The following is a 20,026-nucleotide window of genomic DNA, read 5'->3' on the forward strand; positions in this document are numbered from 1 at the left end:
CTTGTGCATTACATCATGCATTCATGGTAATTCAAACAGTTTCAACTATCAGAGTCAAATAAATCATACATTATTATCTTTTATCCACTTATAAAACATTTCCCATCTACTATGAAATACGTCCATATCTTAATTCTCTAAGATTGTGGTCAGTTTGTCTATTTCAACTACTTCCTGAACTTTGGTTATCAATTCATTTCGTGATGGTATCCTTTCAAGTTTCCAATTTTTGGCAAATATAATCCGTGCTGCAGTAATAATAAATCCCATAGAATATTTTTGTTCATTTTTCAACTTATCTGGCAATATGTTTAACAAAAATATTTCTGGTCTAAAAGGCAGTTCTACTTTGTACATATCTGCTAGTATCTTACGTACCCTCTGCCAGAATCGCTGAGACTTTTGGCACCTCCACCACATGTGATAGAAGGTGCCTACATTGTTTTTACATTTCCAGCAATTTTTAGATACATTCGGGTAACATTTAGCTATTTTATCCGGGGACCAGTGCCACCGGTGATACATTTTAAATATATTTCCCTTATATGGAATTGTGCGTAGCTGTTTTGCAGCAATCCGTTTTAATATGGTTTTAAGTGTTCTAATTATTTGTGATTTTTTTTTTACAATTTTGTAACCACATTGGAAGTCATGTGCTACAAATGTAGACAACCTGTAAATCTTTTAAATAAACAAAACTGACAATGCCATTCTCAGCAGACTTACACCCTACTAAGCCCCCTCATTTCAGTGGACTTGGAAGAGTAGAGCTCTGCTGATAGGGTAGGAACTTGCTTATGAAAATCTCTTTTAAAGTGATAGTCTATGTTATCCTTACCATTGTATCCCATTGCACTTAAAGAGATAAGATGGCTCCCTTGCCATGGGGATAGGCTATTCATATATTGAAAATCTTTTTCAACAGAAGTCTTTCATTTATTGTGCATGCATTGTGTTAACTATGCAACCCAACAACAAAGTAAGTAACAAAGTGAATCAGCTTTATTGAGAACAAGCGCTTCCAAAGATCACACAGCATCAGACGACACAACAACAAACAACAGTGGAGCATAGCTCCTTTTAAACTCCCCCGGGCTGGTGTAGCCACACCCTTACAAAGTTAGCATCCAATCACATTGTTAAGATAACATCCAATCATTGGTCTTCCCTCCAGCACAAACTCTTGCATTTCATTGGTTACAGTACATGCTTCAGCCAATGGTGTTGTTCCAGATTACAATCCGGCTGAGGTTTCAAGCTTTACATTACAAGTCAATGGTAAAGACACAACACATTGTTTGAATGACTGTACAGAAGACTGAGCTGTTAGTCCCTCAGCAACACGTTGTAGACATGGAAAGGACAAAGGGAGCCTGAAAGCTTATACCTTGAAAATCATAGAACAAACTTGGAGTCCAGTGGCACCTTTAAGACCAACACAATTTAATTCTGGGTATAAACTGTGCTGAGAATTAAACTTTGTTGGCCTTAAAGGTGCCACTGGACTCAAACTTTGTTCTGTTGCTTCAGACCAACCCAGCCACCCACCTGAATCTACCCTGAAAATCTTGTTGATCTCTTGAGATTCTACTGGACTTGAATCTCGCTCATGTACTGCAGACCAACATGGCTGCCCTCTTGAAACTTTGCAGACATGTGGCTGTGGCTAACTAGCAATGTCCTAGTACACAGTAAGGACATAGTCTACTGAAAGTGGATCATGTGGAGGTCAGTTACCCCTTATTGATGGTATTTGGTATTCTCTGTGTGTGTGCGCATGCTTGCGAGCCTGGAAGTCATAGTGACTTCTGGTGATCCCTAGTGGGGCTAGGAAACTTCAGAAGAGGTGGCTTTGATATTACCTGCCTCTGTGTCCCAGCCCTGGTATTCCTTGGATGTTGCCCTTCCAAGTACTTGCCAGGGTCAGCCCTGCTTCGCTTCTGAGATCTGATGAAACTGGGCTTGCCTGGGCTATCCAGGTCAGAGCTAATGGTCCCCCGTTTTAATAGCCCTGCAAACAAGCCCACTGTCAGAATTTTGAGGAGTTTTAAAAGATATAACAAATAAATACTGTGTTGATCTTGAATTTTTTTTATTACCTTCTTTATGGCTTTAAAGATAAAGATCACCACCAATTATGCCTGGAAAGAGAGAGCCAGTGGAATGCTTTCAACATTAGAGGGGTGTATGTTGTGCGGTCTGTCTGTGTGCCTGTCAAATGCTGTCAAGTTGTAGCTGACTTATGGTGACCCCATAGGGTTTTCAAGGCAAGAGGTGGTTTACAATTGCCTACCTCTGCACAATAACCCTGGATGTCCTTGGTGGTCTCTCATCAGTACTAGCCGGGGTTGACCCCGCTTAGCTTCTGAGATCTGATGAGATCAGGCTAGCCTGGCCTATCCAGCTCAGAGCGGGGTCTCTCTGCAGCAACCAGGAAAGTCGGAGATGCATTTTGAACCAAGAAAAAACTTCTAGACAGTCTTCAAAGGCAGCTCTACATAGAGCAAACTAAAGTAATCTAACCTGGATATGATCAGAGTATGGATAGTTGTATGTCTCAATCTTGTGAAACGTATATGGAAAGCAGAGGCTGAGAGATTGCAGGTTTCTATGGAGACTGCAGTTTGCCCTGGTTGTCTCACTGAGTTTATGGTTGTCAGTAATTTGAATGAACTTGCATGGTCATTTTGTAGAAGGAACTGAAGTTCATTCCATGTGAGAGTACGAAGTTAAATGACATCATTAGTGGAGCTTATAATGTTGGTAGCTAATGGGGAGAAGACACAGACACTGATGAAACTGGATCCATTTTTAGTTGTTGCTCATTGTGGTCAGTGACAGGAGAAAAGTAGACATGGGTCCCTGCCACACGGCAGGGAAAACACTGGCCAAAGTGCGGCTAATTAGAGCTGCACCAAAATAGAGACGCCGCGGCGGGATCCCACAGATCCCCTGAGCCGCGGCACCGTTGCTCCCTGGCACGATCAGATGCCGGGGAGGAAGACACGGTCGGGAGGGGGAGTCTGCCAAACTGCGCATGTGTGAGCATGCGCAGTCCGGCCAGGAGCCGGGGATGCGCCGGCGGACGGACGCGCCGGCGATCCCACGGCTGGCCTTGATGCGGACTTCCCGGATGAACCACCTTGGTAGGTGGTTCATTTTTGCTGCGGGGTTTTCAGCGGAAGGGCCGGATCGGGAACGGGCGCGCAACGCTTCCCAGATGTTGCAGTGGGATTGCGCCCGTTTGCTGCAGCCCCGATCCGACCCTCTCCCGGCCCAAAACCTCTCGTGTGACCGGGGCCAAGGCTGGTTTTTCTACCCAAGAAACCTTGTGAAGCTCTGACTCTTGCAGAAGACATATAATACTAATATAACAATGATATATCCTTCGTTCCTCACAGGAAATTAAATATATTTCATATGTGAAATAACAAGTCCATGATCCTCTAGGAAATCATTTTGGACTTTTTACAAAATCGTATATCTCTGATTCTCAGCTGTCTTTTAATTTTAAAAAGATTAACTTCAATATGCACTGCTTCCTGACACACTGTGATTGTAAGTGCAGTCAGTAACTGTAAAATCTCCTGTATTTCACTCAAAAGCTGTATGAATGATTACCTCTGCCATTTTGCTCTAATCACCTTGGTTTTGGTCATGCTTAGAGAGAAATCCTCAGGTGCTGTTGGGTAGGATGGCCATCCTCTCTCAGACCCTAAAAAGGAAAGTCGAGATGGTAGAGTATGTAGTTTGTTTGGTACTCCTACCCCTTATGCGAGCTCAGTTTTAGTGGGGATTCACATGACTAAGTCCATAGCATATAGGGCAGCTGCTACAAAAATCAATTCCTCCTCCCCATTGCCTCTCAACCCCAAATCTGACTTTGAGGGAAAGTTCTGTGCTTCAGCTTGTCTCAGAGAAGCAGGGCTAAGGGATGGACTGTTGCAGTGGAGGGTGCATTCAAACAGTCAGTGGTGGTGGGTCAGTTAGGGATAAAACCTCGCACTCTGAGTTTTCAGATCACCCAGCATCTTTTCAAACGTACGTCTCTCTACTGCAGTGGTTTACAGGTTCAGGTGCAGTATTGAGTTGCCCAAGGAATCAGTCACATAGTATATCCCCAGATATTTCATCATATAGCTTATTTATTTATAGCCCACCTTTTTCACTGAAACTCAAGACAGATTACAAAGTTGTTGTTTTTTAAAAATACTATAGAACAGCATACAGCTTTCAGTAAATCGTGCAATCCTATTAGGATTATAGAAATTAGGAAACAATGCAAACAGAAAACTAAGGTATGACATACTATAAACAAGGCAGAAGTTGAATCACAATGATAGAAGATGCACTAAAAGCAAGATGATATTTACAATAATAATTGCAGTAAACTACAGTCCTATTCCACTATAATGGTGCCTTTCTGTGGGTGGTGGAAAGTGCCCTCAAGTCACAGCTGATTTATGGTGAACCCCCCCCATAGGATTTTCAAGGCAAGAGATGCTCAGAGACTGTTTGCCATTGCCTGCCTCTGCATGGCAACCCTGGTCTCCCTTCCAAGTGCTAACCAGAGTCGACCCTGCTTAGCTTCCAAGATATGACAAAATCAGGCTAGTCTCGGCCATCCTGTGCATTTCTGTACTGTTCCGTTTTACTACAGATTCTAATCCATTTTTAAAAGTGCCCTTCTGAACAATTCTGTTTTACCCAATCTGCAGAATGACAGATTGGAAAAGGAAGCTGGTACTTACAAGAGATCTAGTTGGACCATTTGGCATTAGTCAACAAAAAGACCGGTGGGGAAAGGACTGTCTTGTGTTCCGTCCTCCATCTGAACTAAAGCTACCTCTGAAAATGCCACCTCACAAAAAGGTCCGAATGAACACGGGTGTTCCTTCTTGAAGCATTTTGAGGGTAAACAACAGAGTAGGATTTGCAGTGGAAGTTTCACACAGTTGTCCCTGGATTTTACCTATAATTTAAATCAAATTCTGAGCTGAAATTTCTGCAGAGAACATCAGCAACAACAAAAACCCTGTCAACCAAAGCAGACACCCTCCCCAATCCCAGAGATGTACACATTCCTACTTTGGACAGTCTCATTGTCTAGGAAAGTGACACACAAAGGGTTGTTTGTTTTTAATGCAGATAGTGTACAGGTTCTGCATGCTGATTGTCACATCTAGGGAAAAATCCCCCAAATACTGGAATTATGAAAGAATATGAATGGATGGACCTGTACTTGTTTTTGATCCAGAGAGGGTGAAATAAAATACTTTCAAAACTTTTGTCTAAGGGGAAGAGTAGATGTGATATTAAGGGAGAATCAGGACTGTGGTTTTTTGTTTAGTGTTTCATGGGGGGAGCAGATGTGGGACACGCATGCAGACTTCTTGTACAGATGAAGGTTTTATGAACTGGGAGGGGGGAGTCAGCTGAAGAACAGAATTGATTAATGTGACATATTTCAGTTTTCTTTCTACTACTGTCTCAACAGCCAGTCAGAAAGATCAGCTTCACACACAGTAAATTAAATTTAAATTACACAGTCTTGGCGAGAAAATTGCTCAGTTAATCTAGCCTCCTGAAATGAAATTTTATTTTTTTACACATTAACTCCATCCTAATTCTTCATACCCTGTTGGTTTCTGCCAGCCATCTCATCAGTTTAGGTTCTGTTATTTTCTTTTTAAAAGCCAGGTGTTGGCTTTCAGCAAATGTATCTTTCTCCTCAGGAATGTAATATGTCCAGATTTGAAGAGCCCACTAAAAAAACTTAACCAGTTATTTTCACTTTAAATGTTTATGTTCAATTGGAAGAACACAACAGAGTGTAAGAGCATCCCCCCCCCCATTGGCCCATAGTCATCCAGAGAACTTCAAGGCTGAGTGGACATTTAAACCTAGGGTTCCCCAAACCTAGTACAACACACTAACTACTACAGTATGCCATCTATTAACGAACCAGGTAATACAGTCCAGAGAAGGGTATCACTGCAGGAAATAATTTAGTGTGATGGATCTCAAGGTCTGTGAGCAGATAATGGCACGGAACAGATCTTTCCTGCCTCCTCCTGTCTTTTGCAGCTGCTCCTAATGGTGAGGAAACCCATGGAAAAGAACAGGAGGATGCAGTTCAAGGGAGAAATCTGCAGAAATTACAGACACCTTCTGTTGCCCAAGTAGAAGTGGCTTCCATTCTTACAAGGACTGCTTTGGTGTCAATCTAATGTCTATATTAGTTGATATTTTGTAAATATGTAGTCTTTTACAAGCAGTAGAAACTCAACAGGACTTTCATGTAGATGAGGACCCCGTTGAAATGAGATGTTGGCCACAGACAAAGCACTTGTGCATGCGGTTTTCCAAGCATCCAACATCATATCCAAAAGAAGTTGTAATGTATATCATATGCCCATATGCATATGCCTTCAGGGCCACAGACCATTGGTGTGCACATGCATAGGATGCATGGACCCTGTGAGCATCTGTTGAATAAGTCCCTGACAATATGGAGCAGCATTATTAGCAAATACTTTGACATAACTGTGTCCAATCCAAATTATCATTAAAAATGGTTTATGGCATCATTTTTAATGAATAACCAATGTGCTATAGCTAGTGAGAACTGACTGCCAAAAACTTGTCCGTGTATTTCATAAAGCCACAATCAAAATACAGTGAATGGGCTGTTAGAACGGGTAATAAATAAGCATCTTCAATATATTTACCAGTTGCTCTGAAACGTCCTCTAATCCAGTAAGTTTATGAGTGACCTTTCATGTCTGCCACTGCTGTGGCAAAAGGATAAGAGGTCTTGAAACTCTTACACAGCACTGGTCAGATTCCGAGTGTGGGGTTGCTCACTAGTTTCCAGACTTCACCATGGGTGTGACGCTGAGATTCAGAGAAGTTTCATCACTTTCTTGACCATCTTTTCAAACAAAAAGACATGCATCCCACTTCTCCACTAGGAATATCCTCTGGTTATTTGAAACAAACTCCCCTTTGCTATGACATTAGATATGGAATATCATGCAGACTGCAGCCATTCCACTATGATGTGACAGCAAACACAGGTGTCTAGCCACTCCTAGCTCTCTGCACCTGTATGATATATGTGTTGCCAAGCATAGTCCTTTTAAGACTAGGCACATGCTGGGAGGCTGGCAACGATGGGTATCGGGAGTGCGTTCCTACTGATATGCACAGTTGCCATATTTTCCAAACAGGAACATTGCATTTATTTTTTTATTTATTTTATTTTATTAGATTTGTATGTATTTTGCATGTGTTATACTGGTTGGCATGTGCAACCCAGACTTTTGGAAAATACAGTGATTGGTTTGCACATACCAAAGCTACACATGCAGTATATGAATGGTGTCCCTAATAATGACCATGCAGATTGAAAAGAGTATGCTCCCAATATCACATGGCCTCCCCTACAAAGCAGCCCTACTAAAATTGCCTGAGGTTATTACTTATCCAGCGGCTCGAGCTAATACAGAAAGCCATGTCTTCATTTTAGTTAAATTTTTAATCTGATTTTGAAATTCTAATCTGACAATTGTTTATATTGTAAATGAAATTTTGATGTTACCCGTCCTGAGCCCATGTGCGGGAAGGGCGGTATAGTTACTGGATTCCCAGTATGTGCAGACATAAATGGCATCTGAAAAGGCTCATATCTTTGCTTGATTTGGTGGAAAGTGCTATCAGGTCATAGATGACTGCTGACAACCCTGTGGGGTTTTCAAGGCAAGAGCTTTCAGAGGTGGTTTGCCATTGCCTGCTTCTGCATAGCAACCCTGGTATTCCTTGGAAGTCTCCCATCCAAATACTAACCGGGGCTGACTCTACTTAGCTTCTGAGATCTGAAGAGATCAGGCTAGCCTGGGCTATCCAGGTCAGGGCTTGCCTCATTTACCTATTACATTTTATGTGTTCTCTTAAAACACTTTACTTAAAATATGATGTGTGAAGTGGACCTACATTCATGCAAAAAGAAGGGAGACCTGCAGTGAAGAAAGGTCAGTTGAAGGGTGCACTAGATGCATTCTAGGTGATCTGTTATTAGGATTTCCTGGTGTGTTTTTTTAAAAACCTAAAAGCAGCCAGCCCGGGGGGGGGGGTAAGAGCTAGGGATGGGCATGAACCATGAAAGCAAATTCATCACGAATTTTCCCTGTTCATGGTTCATGAACCAAAGTTCGTGACAGGCTGCTGCATGACCTTGGACGAGCCATAGTTCTGTCAGAGCTGTTCTCTCAAGGACAGTTCTGGAAAGAGCTCTCTCAGCCCCACCCACCTCACAGGGTGTCTGTTGTGGGGAGGGGAAGGGAAAGGAGTTTGTAAGCCGCTCTGAGACTCCAAGTGAAGGGTGGGGTATAAATCCAATCTCCTCCTCCTGTTCTTCTTCTTCTGCTTCTTCTTCAACTTTCATGAACTTTTAAAACAGTCCATGGTGTTTGTGGATAGAGCAAAAAGCAGGGATTTAAAGGGATTCTGCTGCTCAGCTATTTCAGGCTGTCTTGCAGCCTTTAAAGGGAGTGCACAAGACACCCAAAAAAAACAGCTGAGCTGCTAGAAGCGCCTGCTCCCAACTGCTCAGCTGTTTTGGGCTGGGTTGCATTCTAGAAACCCTGTTTAAAGGGACTGTGGTCCCTTTCAACAGGGTTTGTAGGGCCACAAACCGGTCCAGTTTGCGACCGAACCCCCCAGTTCAATTCAGTTTGTGGTTCAACCACAAACCCACACAAACTGCATTTTCCCAGTCCGTGCCCATCTCTAGTAAGAGCAGAGCCACAGAATACTGGAGGTTAAACATTTCCTTCTGTCCCATATTCCTGATATGCATCTCCCCCACCCCCAAGCTTCTCTTTGCCATACATGCATTGCCTACCTACTGCGTATATATTTTTTTCTCTACAGAGTAAATAGCAGCTCTGGATGGAGTGAAGGGATTGAAACCTGTGAAAATGGTGTGGAGAGAAGGATTAAATCTTCCTCCCCATGGAATTACTGCCCTGATCTAATCGTTCCCCCTTTCCTGGTTGTTGTTAACCTTTAAAGGCACTTGGGGAGATTCTAATCATGGATCTCCCAAATCATCCTTTGAGTTTGGCCTGAATACACCTGTCTTTTTAACACTTTGAAAGAAAAACAGAATAAAGCTAAAGCATAATACTAAGATGAATTTGACCAGTCACCCAAGAGACACACTAATCCAATCCTGCATTATTATGATTATATTGCTCTGTATGTCATCCCATTAGATGCTAGTGGCAAAGAGAGGGATTCTCCTTTGCCTTCTAAATCCTCCTTTAATGAAAACTCTCAAAGCAGCTGCCCTGCAAATTAGGAACGTTTATCATGGGTGCTACTAATAGCAGATTTTCCTTCCATCTTTCATCTTCCAATTAAAGGGGAAAAATTGAAAACCCTGCTCTCAGCTGCATCTGCATCACAGAAAGCTCATTGGTGTTCATTCGTTTTTTTTCCTGAGTGGCTGGAAAGGTACAGCAGAAATCTTGCACTTCTGTCTGTAATATATGTTTTATCCTGGCCTTCCTCCAAGGACCTCAGGGCACTGTGGGAGATGGAAAACGTGGGAACTGAGCTTTGGACTTTGTGCATACAAACCACTTAGCCCCTCAAAGTGTAATGGTCTCCGCTTCAGTAAAAGGAGGTATGCTTAGGAAAAGAAATAAGGGAAATTCTGAAGCATGTGGTAAAATGCTTTGGGCCTGACCATGCATATAGAGTATTGTATGGTGGGAAAGGAAGAGGGACCCACAAGTGCATGTAGAATCATTGAGCTGGGGAAGCAATCGATTCTGTACTCTAGCAATTTCCAGGTTGACAACTGACATTAATGGTCTCAGAACAGAAGGAGTACAGGTGAGTTAAAGTTAGTATGGTTCAGCAACTTCCTTGTTCCAATAATGGATCATGAAAAAATAGGACAAGAGGGAAGCAGGTTTGGGACACTGTCCAAACACAGAGAGAGCCGTTGAAGGAAGAGCAGAAAAGAGATGAAATGATAAAGATCAGAGGGAGCAAAAGGGACGTGATTGGACACAAGGGATGAAGTATTACTGCAGTGATCATCCCACTGGACTACTGACATAATCTTTTGTGAGCTCTCAAGTAAAAAAAGAATCTCACGTCACTATTAGAACATACCTTCGGAATGTTGTGATTCTCTAAGATGCAGTCATCACCAGGGACTGCCTGCAAACCCTGAGCTGTGCCAGAGAAGAGCAGGTCATTTGGACCACTTTGATTAACTCAAATGGGCTCTTTGTTTCCTTCGCAGACCACGGATGACATCTTGGTGGCCTCCGCTGAATGCCCCAGCGACGATGAGGACATTGATCCCTGTGAGCCAAGCTCAGGTGGGTTAGGTTAGTCAACTTTTTTATTACTTTCTTTTAATTTTGATTATTTGCATGTGGCACAGGCTGAAGAGGCAGTGATAGAACAGCAATCTCTTTCAGCCTGTATTTCTGTGTTCGCAGTAAACAAAATCTGTGGTCTCATTATGAAAAGCATAGGTGCTGGGTCCCAAGTTTAGACATGGTAAAATATGGACATTTTCATATCCATCCTTCTTTTTTTTGGGCAACCCACAATCAGTGTAGGACTATAAACTAAAAGAAAATAGGGCCATGTGTGGAGATATATGTAGGTGCTAGTACATTTTCCTTTAAAAACATAAGTGAGGGCTAGAAACTTCATTGTGGTTTCAAGGATTACTCATTAAATAAAATATGTTAGAGGGTGTTGACTTTCCATTTGTAACTCCACTGCTTCCTTTAAAAAAAATTCGGAACAGTTTATTAATTTACACATTGTATGAAGTACCATATTTCTCAGGACTTATAGGGCTGACTTACTTTCTTGTATAAAAGCAGAGGTTTTATGGGACAGAAGGTAGAGCTAATGTTGCTTCTTGCAATATTTAGGCCACTGGTTAGACTTTTCAGTTGCATGCAACTCTACATATGCAGAGACCAAAAGATAAATACTTCACAGATTAAACAGACACTATTAACAAGGGAGACATGCCTGCATATTAAACCTTAATAAGGACAACCATTTTTACCCTTTAAAGATTTCACAGTTTGTAGATTTCCTTGTATGCTGTTGGTTCCCTTCTTTCAACTGGTTCAACACACACTGAAATGGCAATTTAATATGTCTCTGTTCATAATCTTATTTTTGAATTTGTTTCCGGCCTGTTGAGGTCAGTGGTTGCTGCATTGATCAGAGTGGTGTCAAATTAGAAACTCTTGGAAAAACACACTTTGAAAGTCGTCAGAGGCCAAGATGGTTCCCACAGTCATCATATATATATATGTGTGTAATTCCCTTACATATTGGTCATTTCTAGCTCTCCCATTGGCTGTGCAGTGTGCTCTATCAGCCATTGGCCCATCAACCGCCACTCAAGAGTACTTGCATGCCATTGGCTGGGTGCTGGGTCTGCTCATCTCCCCCAGCCACTGCCAGCCTGGACACTCTTCCTTCACAGAATTAACTATCAAAACGGTTGTCTCTCCTGATGAAGACACTTCTCCTGCTTGGCTCCTGTGGGACTAACTTTCCCCTCAGTGGCTGTTGCTATGCAACCAAGCTTGTTTCTGTCAGTAAAGAGACAAAGAAAGGAACCCCTTCACAGGTCCAGTCCTAACTAGGGTTGCCAGCTCCGGGTTGGGAAATTCCTGGATATTCTGTTGTAGAGTCTATAGAAGCTAGAGTTTGGGGAGGGGAGAGGCCTCAGCTGAATAGAATGCCATAGAGCCCACCCACCAAAGCAGTTATTTTCTCCAGGGGGAGAGAGATCTGTTGTCTGGAGTTTTGTGATACCTGGTGATCTTCAGGCTCCACCTGGAGGTTGGCTACCCTTGGCATAGCAGTTAGCATTTCAGTGCAGGGTCTGCCAGACCCAGGTTCTTGCTGTGGAAGTTGAGTGGGTAATTTCAGACCAGTCACAGACTTCAGCCTAATCTACCTCACAGAGTTGTTGTGCAGATCAAAAGGGGGACAAGGGAATGATGTAAGCTATTTGGGTCTCCACTGTGGGGGAAAACTGTACTGTTCCTCCTGGGGAACCATTGCTGCCAATCTCCAGGTGAGGACTGGAGATCACTCAGAATTATAACTGCTCTCCAGATGGTAGTTTCCCTGGAGAAAATGACTGCTTTGCACAGTGGACTGTGTGTCATTATACCCTGCTGAGGTTGCTTCCCTCCTGCTTGGGTCCCCAATGTGGAGAAAAACTGTAGTTTTCCTAGGTAGAGGCAGCGGGGGGGAGATGGAAAGTTGAAGTCAGAGGGGCAGATAAAGGTAGGTTGATGGTTGGCTCGGAAGGAGATAGTGTTGCCACCTCCAGGTTGGGAAATTTCTGGAGATTTAAGGGGTGGGGCTTATGGAGGGGTGGGACCTCAGAAAGGTACAATGCCATAGACTCCACCCTCCAAACCAGCCATCTCCTCCTAGGAAACCATTGTTGCCAATCTGCAGGTGAGGCCTGGAGATGACTCAGAATTACAACTGTTCTTCAGATGGCAGAGATCAATCCCCCTGGAGAAAATGGTGGGCACTGTGTCATTATACCCTGCTGAGGTGGCCCCCCAAGACAAGCTGAGGTGCCCCCCCCAAGACAAGCCAGTGTGACCTAGGAGTTAGCACTTCCAGACCCAGATTCTTCCTGTGGGAGCTGATTGGGTGATTTCAGACCACTCACAGAGTTTCAGCATAACCTACCTCACAGGGTTGTTCTGCAAATCAAAAGGGGGAGAAGAGAATGATGTGAGCTGTTTTTGTCCCCACTGTGGAGAAAGACTGTACTTTTCCTAGGTAGACGTTACAGGGAGGGGGGAAGAGATGGAAACCTGAAGTCAGAGGAGCAGATAACAGTATGTTGATGGTTGGCTGGGAAGGAAATAGGGTTGCCACCTCCGGGTTTGGGAAATTCCTGGAAATTTGAGGGATGGAGTCTGGAGAGGGTGGGGTACAGGTACAATGCCATAGACTCCACCCTCCAAACCAGCCATTTCCTCTTGGGGAACCATTGCTGCCGTTCTCCAGGTGAGGGCTGGAGATCACTCAGAATTAAAACTGCTCTCCAGATGACAGAGATCAGTTCCCCTGGAGAAAATGGCTGCATTGCAGGGTGGACTCTGAGTCATTATACCCTACCAAGGTTGCTTCCCCTCCTGCTTGGGTCCCCATTGAGGAGGAGAAAGACTGTACTTTTTCTAGGTAGAGGCTCCAGGTGTGGGGGGGAGATGGAAAGCTGAAGTCAGAGGGGTAGATAATGGTACGTTGATGGCTGGCTAGGGAGGAGATAGGGTTGCCACCTCCAAGACATGTACAATGGCGTAGACTCTACCCTCCAAACCAGCTATTTCCTCCTAGGGAACAGTTGTTGCCAATCTCCAGGGGAGGGCTGGAGATGACTCAGAATTACAACTGCTCTTCAGATGGCAGAGATCAATTCCCCTGGAGAAAATGGTAAGCTCTGTGTCATTATACCCTGCTGAGGTCACCACAGCAAATTGATGCTAAGTGCCCAAGACAAGGGCACCTGCCTAGAGCCTCTTTCTAGAACTTCTTGTATTTATTTCCACAATGGGCCTTATTCCTAGTATTCTATAATGCACATCCACAAAAACATATCCACATCAGCTTGTAAAAGTTCTGAGAACAGTAGAAGCAGAAACCACATGGAAAGATTTTAGTATTTAATATTTTCATTCTGTACCAGTGGTGGCTGTCACCTATACTGATGCTCCAGTTTCCTTTTCACACTACGCATTCAACACAAAAGAATGTTGCTGCACTTGTTGACATGACCAGCTTTATAGCAGGTTCCAGGTAATTCCTCCCACAGCTAACCTTTATGCCCATGTAAGAATTACAGGCCACAGTCTAGCTACTATACAGTATTCAGACAGTGATGTAGTAATGCAATGTAAAGGTCTACTTGCTAACACTGAATAAGTTTGTTGCTTGCTAGTGTCATAGATTCCATTGTAGGTAAAGGCCCACCTTCAAATAACAAATCCAATGAAGAACACGGAGGTCACTGCTGAGGTTGATTCACACACAGTGCTATCCTAAGCAAAGTTGGAACCTTCTAAAACCATTGACTTCACTGGAGTTAGAGGAGTGTAAGTCCCTTTAGAATCATAGAATCATAGAATGTTAGAGTTGGAAGGGATCTTGCAGGTCATCTAGTCCAACCCCCTGCACTCTGCAGGAGCATGGCCAAAAGATAGCCCTACAACATACCTGAAAGATGGTCTTCCAGCCTCCGCTTGAAAACATCCATCAAAGGAGCATCCACCACCTCCCGAGCCAGTCTGTTCCACTGCTCAACCACTCTTACAGTTAGGAAGTTTCTCCTGATATTTAGCCGGTAACAACTCCCTTGTAATTTCCACCCATTAGATCTAGTCTCGCAATCCGGAGCAAGAGAGAATAGATCCACTCCATCTTCTACATGACAGCCCTTCAAATACTTGAAGACTGCAATCATGTCCCCTCCAGGCCTTCTCTCTTTTTTACATTCCACTTTCTCTTTAGGATCGCACTGACAGTGTATTTTCCTAATGCTTTATGCATGTGTTGATACACTGTGGCAGTGACTCTAGAGGGTTGAAAGTTTCAGGGGATCTCATCCAGGATGGCTTATTTGTGGCATTTGAGGACAAGTGACCCAAATGATTTTCTAGGTAGAAACAATTTTCTTCACCAAACCATCCAAAAAGCACACATACTTGTGACTTTTATGATAACTGGAGATGGGCACGAACCACGGAAAATCGAGGTTCATTTCGGTTCATGGGCCACACGAACCAAGAACCTTCCTGTTTACCAAACCGATTTGTTTTGTGATGTGGTAGAATGCCCCCCCCCCGCTCCAGCTATGAGCAGAGGGACAGGTGGCTCAGATCCCTGAGTAAGCACCAAACCCCCCCAACCCCACTGTTCACACTGAGAAATGACTTCCGGTTCCCTTCCCTCTCTGGTTCTAACTGCCATGCAATGCACCTGCTGCCAGTGGGGAACAACAGCTGTGTGTGAGCCAGGGGTATATATACCAGGGGGCACTTCATACCCTTCTTTCTGCTGGCCTTGGTTTTCTTCAGCCAGCAGAAAGAAAGGGGTGAAGAAAGGAAGAGGTGAAGTGCCTCCCACAGGGCATTTCCCTCCTCTTGTCTGCTGGCAGTGGCTTTCCCCAACCAACAGAAAGGAAGGGGTGAAGTGCTTCCCAGGGGGTACCTCCCCCCCCTCCTTTCTGCTGGCCATGGCTTCCCACAGCCAGCAGAAAGGAAGGGGTGATCACCTCCCACAGGGCACTTCATCCCCTCCTGTCTGGTGGTTACAGCTCTCTTATTGGTGGCCAGCACTGCCTGTCGAGCTTTGGAGGGCCACTATTGGTGTTTCCATGGCTGCAGAAGTCCATCCCCCCCATTGCTTTGATGATGTGGCAGCATGTCTGCCACAGACAATGATGACACACACCACCACAAACCACATGAACCTCTGAAAACCACATGGAGGGTCATGGGAGGTTCGTTGCAGGGCAAGATCGCACAAACTTCAGCTCATGAACCCTGAACCAGGTGTTTTACATGTGAATTTAGGTTCAGTGATAACATTGAATGAATTGAGTCACTGGACCATTTCTACAGCTCAAAATACCTGTTACAGAAGTTATTGTTCTGATCAAGCAAATTGGCCAGGTTTCAAGTTGCACTGATATCTTCCTCATGCAATAATTGAGTCAAAATATTTCTGTGCAACTTGAAATCTGTGGTACGAACAAGTCCAACATAATAAAAGGTATCTCCTGAATCATTTGGTCATAGCTGTCTGTCTTTTCAGCCAGTTTGGAGAGCATTTTAATTTGGTAGGATTTAAGAAGCATTTGAATCAACAAGACTTGCTATAAAACCATGAGAGCTGGCAACCTGGAATGGGTTTTACATCCTGGTGCTTTGGCTCTTCTCCTTGGCCTTTCCCAAGCTGTGCTCTGTCCACTCCATCTGTTTCAGACCAGACCTTTTTGCATCTGTTACAAAGGATCTGCCATTACTGACAGTAATTCTGAACAACGTTGGAAATTATTTATTTGTACATGCTCTGTATTATTGTGGGAGCTCAATATGGGCCACAAAAGTGGCATGTAAAAATGAAATCAAAAACTATTCCCTACTGAGGCAAAGTCTAGTAAGACTGAAGTATTGCAAAGAACCAGCTGCCATCCCAATATTAGTTTAGCTTTCAAACAGTCCTGAAAAAGGAGGATACCCAAAGATGCTGCACTGGTTCACTACAAAAAATAGGTTATGGAGCAATAAATGCAGTTATTAAAGTGCACTTGTTTATGTTATGAAACATTAATGCAGAGTCTACATAGACATCTTGAGTTTTATCCAGACTACATTTTCCACTAACGGAAGGCATTTACAACAGTGGAACACAACTTTGCTGCCTTCCTCCTCTTACTGCGGCCCGCTGATCTCCCTGAAATGCTGCTTCTGGGGAACAGGGGACCCTCAGGAATGCAGCAGGAAGGGAGAGATGGTAGAAATTACACCTCCCCTTCCATTAATGGAACGTTTTCGTCTGGATCCAACCCTCATCCTTAATCATTGCAAAATTTTCTATCAGTTTCTATATATGGAAATTCCACTGACCATACCATAAAACATACTCAGTTTGTGTATGAGCCTACTTTGGAGGGGAGGGTGGGGCATAAATCAAATAAATATAAGCAAAAACGTGAAATCAAAAACATAATACCATGATATTTTTCAAAAAATGTGTTTTGGGGCTCAAAGCATAATGGTACAAGTTGGGAACTCTGGAGGAAGGGAAATCCCACCCACCCCTTCCTACCTCCCCCTCCGCTGACCCTCCTTTCCACATTTTCTCTGTTGCTCCTCCTTACCAGTTCCCACTTTTCCCATCCTTGCCCCCCCCTACTGCCTTCAACCTCCTATGGCTATTAGGAATAATGATGTGTGTACATCAAACTTATTTCCTCACAGACCCCTCACACTACAGCAGGCTGATCTTTTCATAATTCCACCTTAAACACAGCTCTAAGTACATGACATGTTTGTATATGACCATAATGTGTACAGAGGAAGCGGGAGTGAGTGCACTGGGCCCATCATGCATACAGAGGTTAAGAGATGCAAATTCTTAATTTTTGGGGTCATATATGACACACGCAGTATTAATTTCTGCTTAATGTCCAGTCACTTCCCCGGAGTGACAGTTTCCTCCAAAGATTCAGATGGCTTCCTTCTGCAATGTTGGCTTCATCTAATCTTTTGTAGCCCCGATGAACTGGAATGTTTGGAAATGTAATAAGCAGGGGTCATTTAGTAGAAAAAGAGGCGCAGGAGCTCATTAGCATAACTCATTAGCATAACTTATTTGCATATGCCACACACCCTGACATCACTGGAAGTGTGTCAGAAGGCAACACCCACCGCTCAGGCTCCACTGGACTGTTTTGGATTGCTAGCTATTGGGGGGGGGGGGACATGCAGACCTGTCCTCGCAGAGGAGGGAGAGCTTGCACCTGAATAAAACATGGTCTTAAAGGTTCCACTGGACTGTTTGGGGCCGGGGGGAGCTCTGCAACTTACCTGGCTACTTCTTGCTCTGACTGAGGGCTGCTGGGAGCAGGGGGTGGGGGTTGTTGCCTGTGCCAGCCCCCTGAGCTCTTTACTGCCGGAGCTCCGCTCCTGTGCGCTCCTGCAGGAAATGACCCCTGGTAATAAGTATGCCAGGACTTCCACACCAAGCATTGTCATTAGCTGGTAGATGCTTGTGGTAAGAGGTACAAATTACAGTTCTTCCTGCTCAGTGGCAGTGCTGTAGTTAACTTGTAGACAAAGGCTTAGGTCATATCATATCCTGAAAATTGGTCAAGCCATAATCTGCTGCCTCTTTACACACACCCCACTTACACCCCACTAATGTGTTCGGGTGGAGTGAAGGGTTTGTTTCTGTGTTCTAAAATTATGCCTTTAGCAGAACCAAAGTTTACTTTGGCAAGTCCCCTTAAATGCAGAGGTTACGGTGCTCCTCGGATGGAAGTGAGTGCTCATCAATAAGTGCTTTTGGTGTTGCCGCCAAAAAACCTTCCATCAACTAAAAGGTTTACGCTCCTCATCCTTGCAGTCTCTGATTTATAGCCTCTCTATTGATTGTGCTAAATTATTAATCCAGAGGATTTATTTAGGAAAGTGGGGCAACAGCATCATTTCTTGGGAGGGGAAGGCTCTGCCAAAACTGTCACAGCCTGCAAGCCCTTGCCTCTCACCTCAGGTTCTGCTGGCTGTGCACCTGCCTTCCGATAAATAATGAATGGGATGACGTGACTTGCAACTAATACCGGCAACATAAAGACACAGCATTGATTAGGAAATGGTTATAAAACCGGAAGCCCATATACCGTATCTGGAACATAACAGATTAGAAATGAATGACATTGCATGACACTTGTTCTGTGGTGCACAAACTGTTCATTGAAGGGTACCGGGATTTCATTACCTGAAGGTAAACACGGTGACCCTTTTCAAACTGCCTTTGTATTCCGTTTTAGTAACTGGTTACTAATGGATTTTTTTCTGCCATTTCAGACAGACCCATTTTAGTAACTGGCTGCTAGCGGAATTTATGTATTTGTTCATACAAACCCACTTGCGTCGGGTTTGCTTATTTATTTATTTATTTTTCACATTTATACCCCGCCCTTCCCAGTGGGCTCAGGGTTAGCAAAGCATGGTTGAGCCACTTTTGAGGGAAACCTTTTTCTCATTTTCAACCCCTTCGTTGCACTGCTGAATCGCTGTGGTGTACTGTTTAAAATATCCATAGTGTTTCCTACAATACCACTTTTCCCCTACCCCTTTTTGCCACACGATCTTCCTCGGACTTTTAAAAAACATTCTAAGATATGTGCTATAGCGCTAAACCACTATAGCACTTCAGTGCTATAGCAGCACCACTGAGATGCTTTGAAGAAGAAGAAGAGATTGAATGTATACCCCACCCTTCACTACCTGAAGGTGTCTCAGAGCGGCTTACAAACTCCTTTCCCTTCCCCTCTCCACAACAGACACCCTGTGAGGTAGGTGGAGCTGAGAGAGCTTTGACCAAAACTCCTCTTTTTCAAGGACAGCTCTGACAGAACTACGGCTTGCCCAAGGTCATCCAGCCAGGTGCAAGTGGAGGAGTGGGGAATCAAACCCGGTTCTCCCAGATTAGAGTCCGCGCACTTAACTGAGTTAATGCATCTCTTTTTTCCCCTTTTTGTTGAGTATTGTGTGTGTGCGCATGCATGCCCGGAAGTCATGGTTGACTTCTAGCAACCCCTAGTGAGGCTTGAACGTTTCAGAGAGGTGGCTTGCTATTGACTTGCCTCTGTGTCTCGGCCCTGGTATTACTTGGAGGTCTCCCATCCAAGTACTTGCCAGGGTCGGCCCTGCTTAGCTTCTGGGATCTGACGAGATCGGGCTTATCTGGGCTATCCAGGTCAGGGCTGAGTTAATGCATCTCAGTGGTGCTGCTATAGCACTTTAGCGCTATAGTGCTCACCTTAGAACATTTTTTTAAAAGTCCAAGGAAGATCATACTACGAAAAAGTCTTGTTGATTCAAATGCTTCACAGATGGCTCATTAACGGAAGGAAATTTGCTGTATGAAACCCCCGTCCCTGTATTGCTTTACTTGAAATCAGGCCAACAACAAAGAATATCCCGTTTAGAACAATAATGTGAAAAGGTCCAGTCTTATTCTCGGTCTTAAGGAAGGGATTCTGAGGCACTAGGAAAAGTTCAGTCATTCACACACACACACCCACTGCACCATCCTCCACCCTGCATGTCGTAGCCGCCTGTATCCATGACAAGGAAGGAAGAAAGAGGAAGTACAGTGGGAAACTTGCTGTGGTCCATTTCTGTACTTCACACACAGCTCTCAAGGG

The 20,026-nt window shown here is 44.0% G+C and overlaps 1 protein-coding gene across 1 annotated transcript in view; it reads left to right on the top strand.

The window, feature by feature from the left end:
* Positions 1 to 20,026, top strand: part of LOC107119726 (neurexin-1-beta-like) — a 197,921-nt gene that overhangs the window by 161,990 nt on the left and 15,905 nt on the right. The window contains exon 6 of the mRNA XM_015422304.1: positions 10,322 to 10,409. Coding sequence (XP_015277790.1) covers positions 10,322 to 10,409 — 88 coding nt within the window. The remainder of the gene's footprint in view (positions 1 to 10,321; positions 10,410 to 20,026) is intronic.

This window comes from Gekko japonicus, unplaced genomic scaffold, assembly GCF_001447785.1.
Source record: "Gekko japonicus isolate JY-2015 unplaced genomic scaffold, Gekko_japonicus_V1.1 scaffold1066, whole genome shotgun sequence".
Lineage (NCBI taxonomy): Eukaryota > Metazoa > Chordata > Lepidosauria > Squamata > Gekkonidae > Gekko > Gekko japonicus.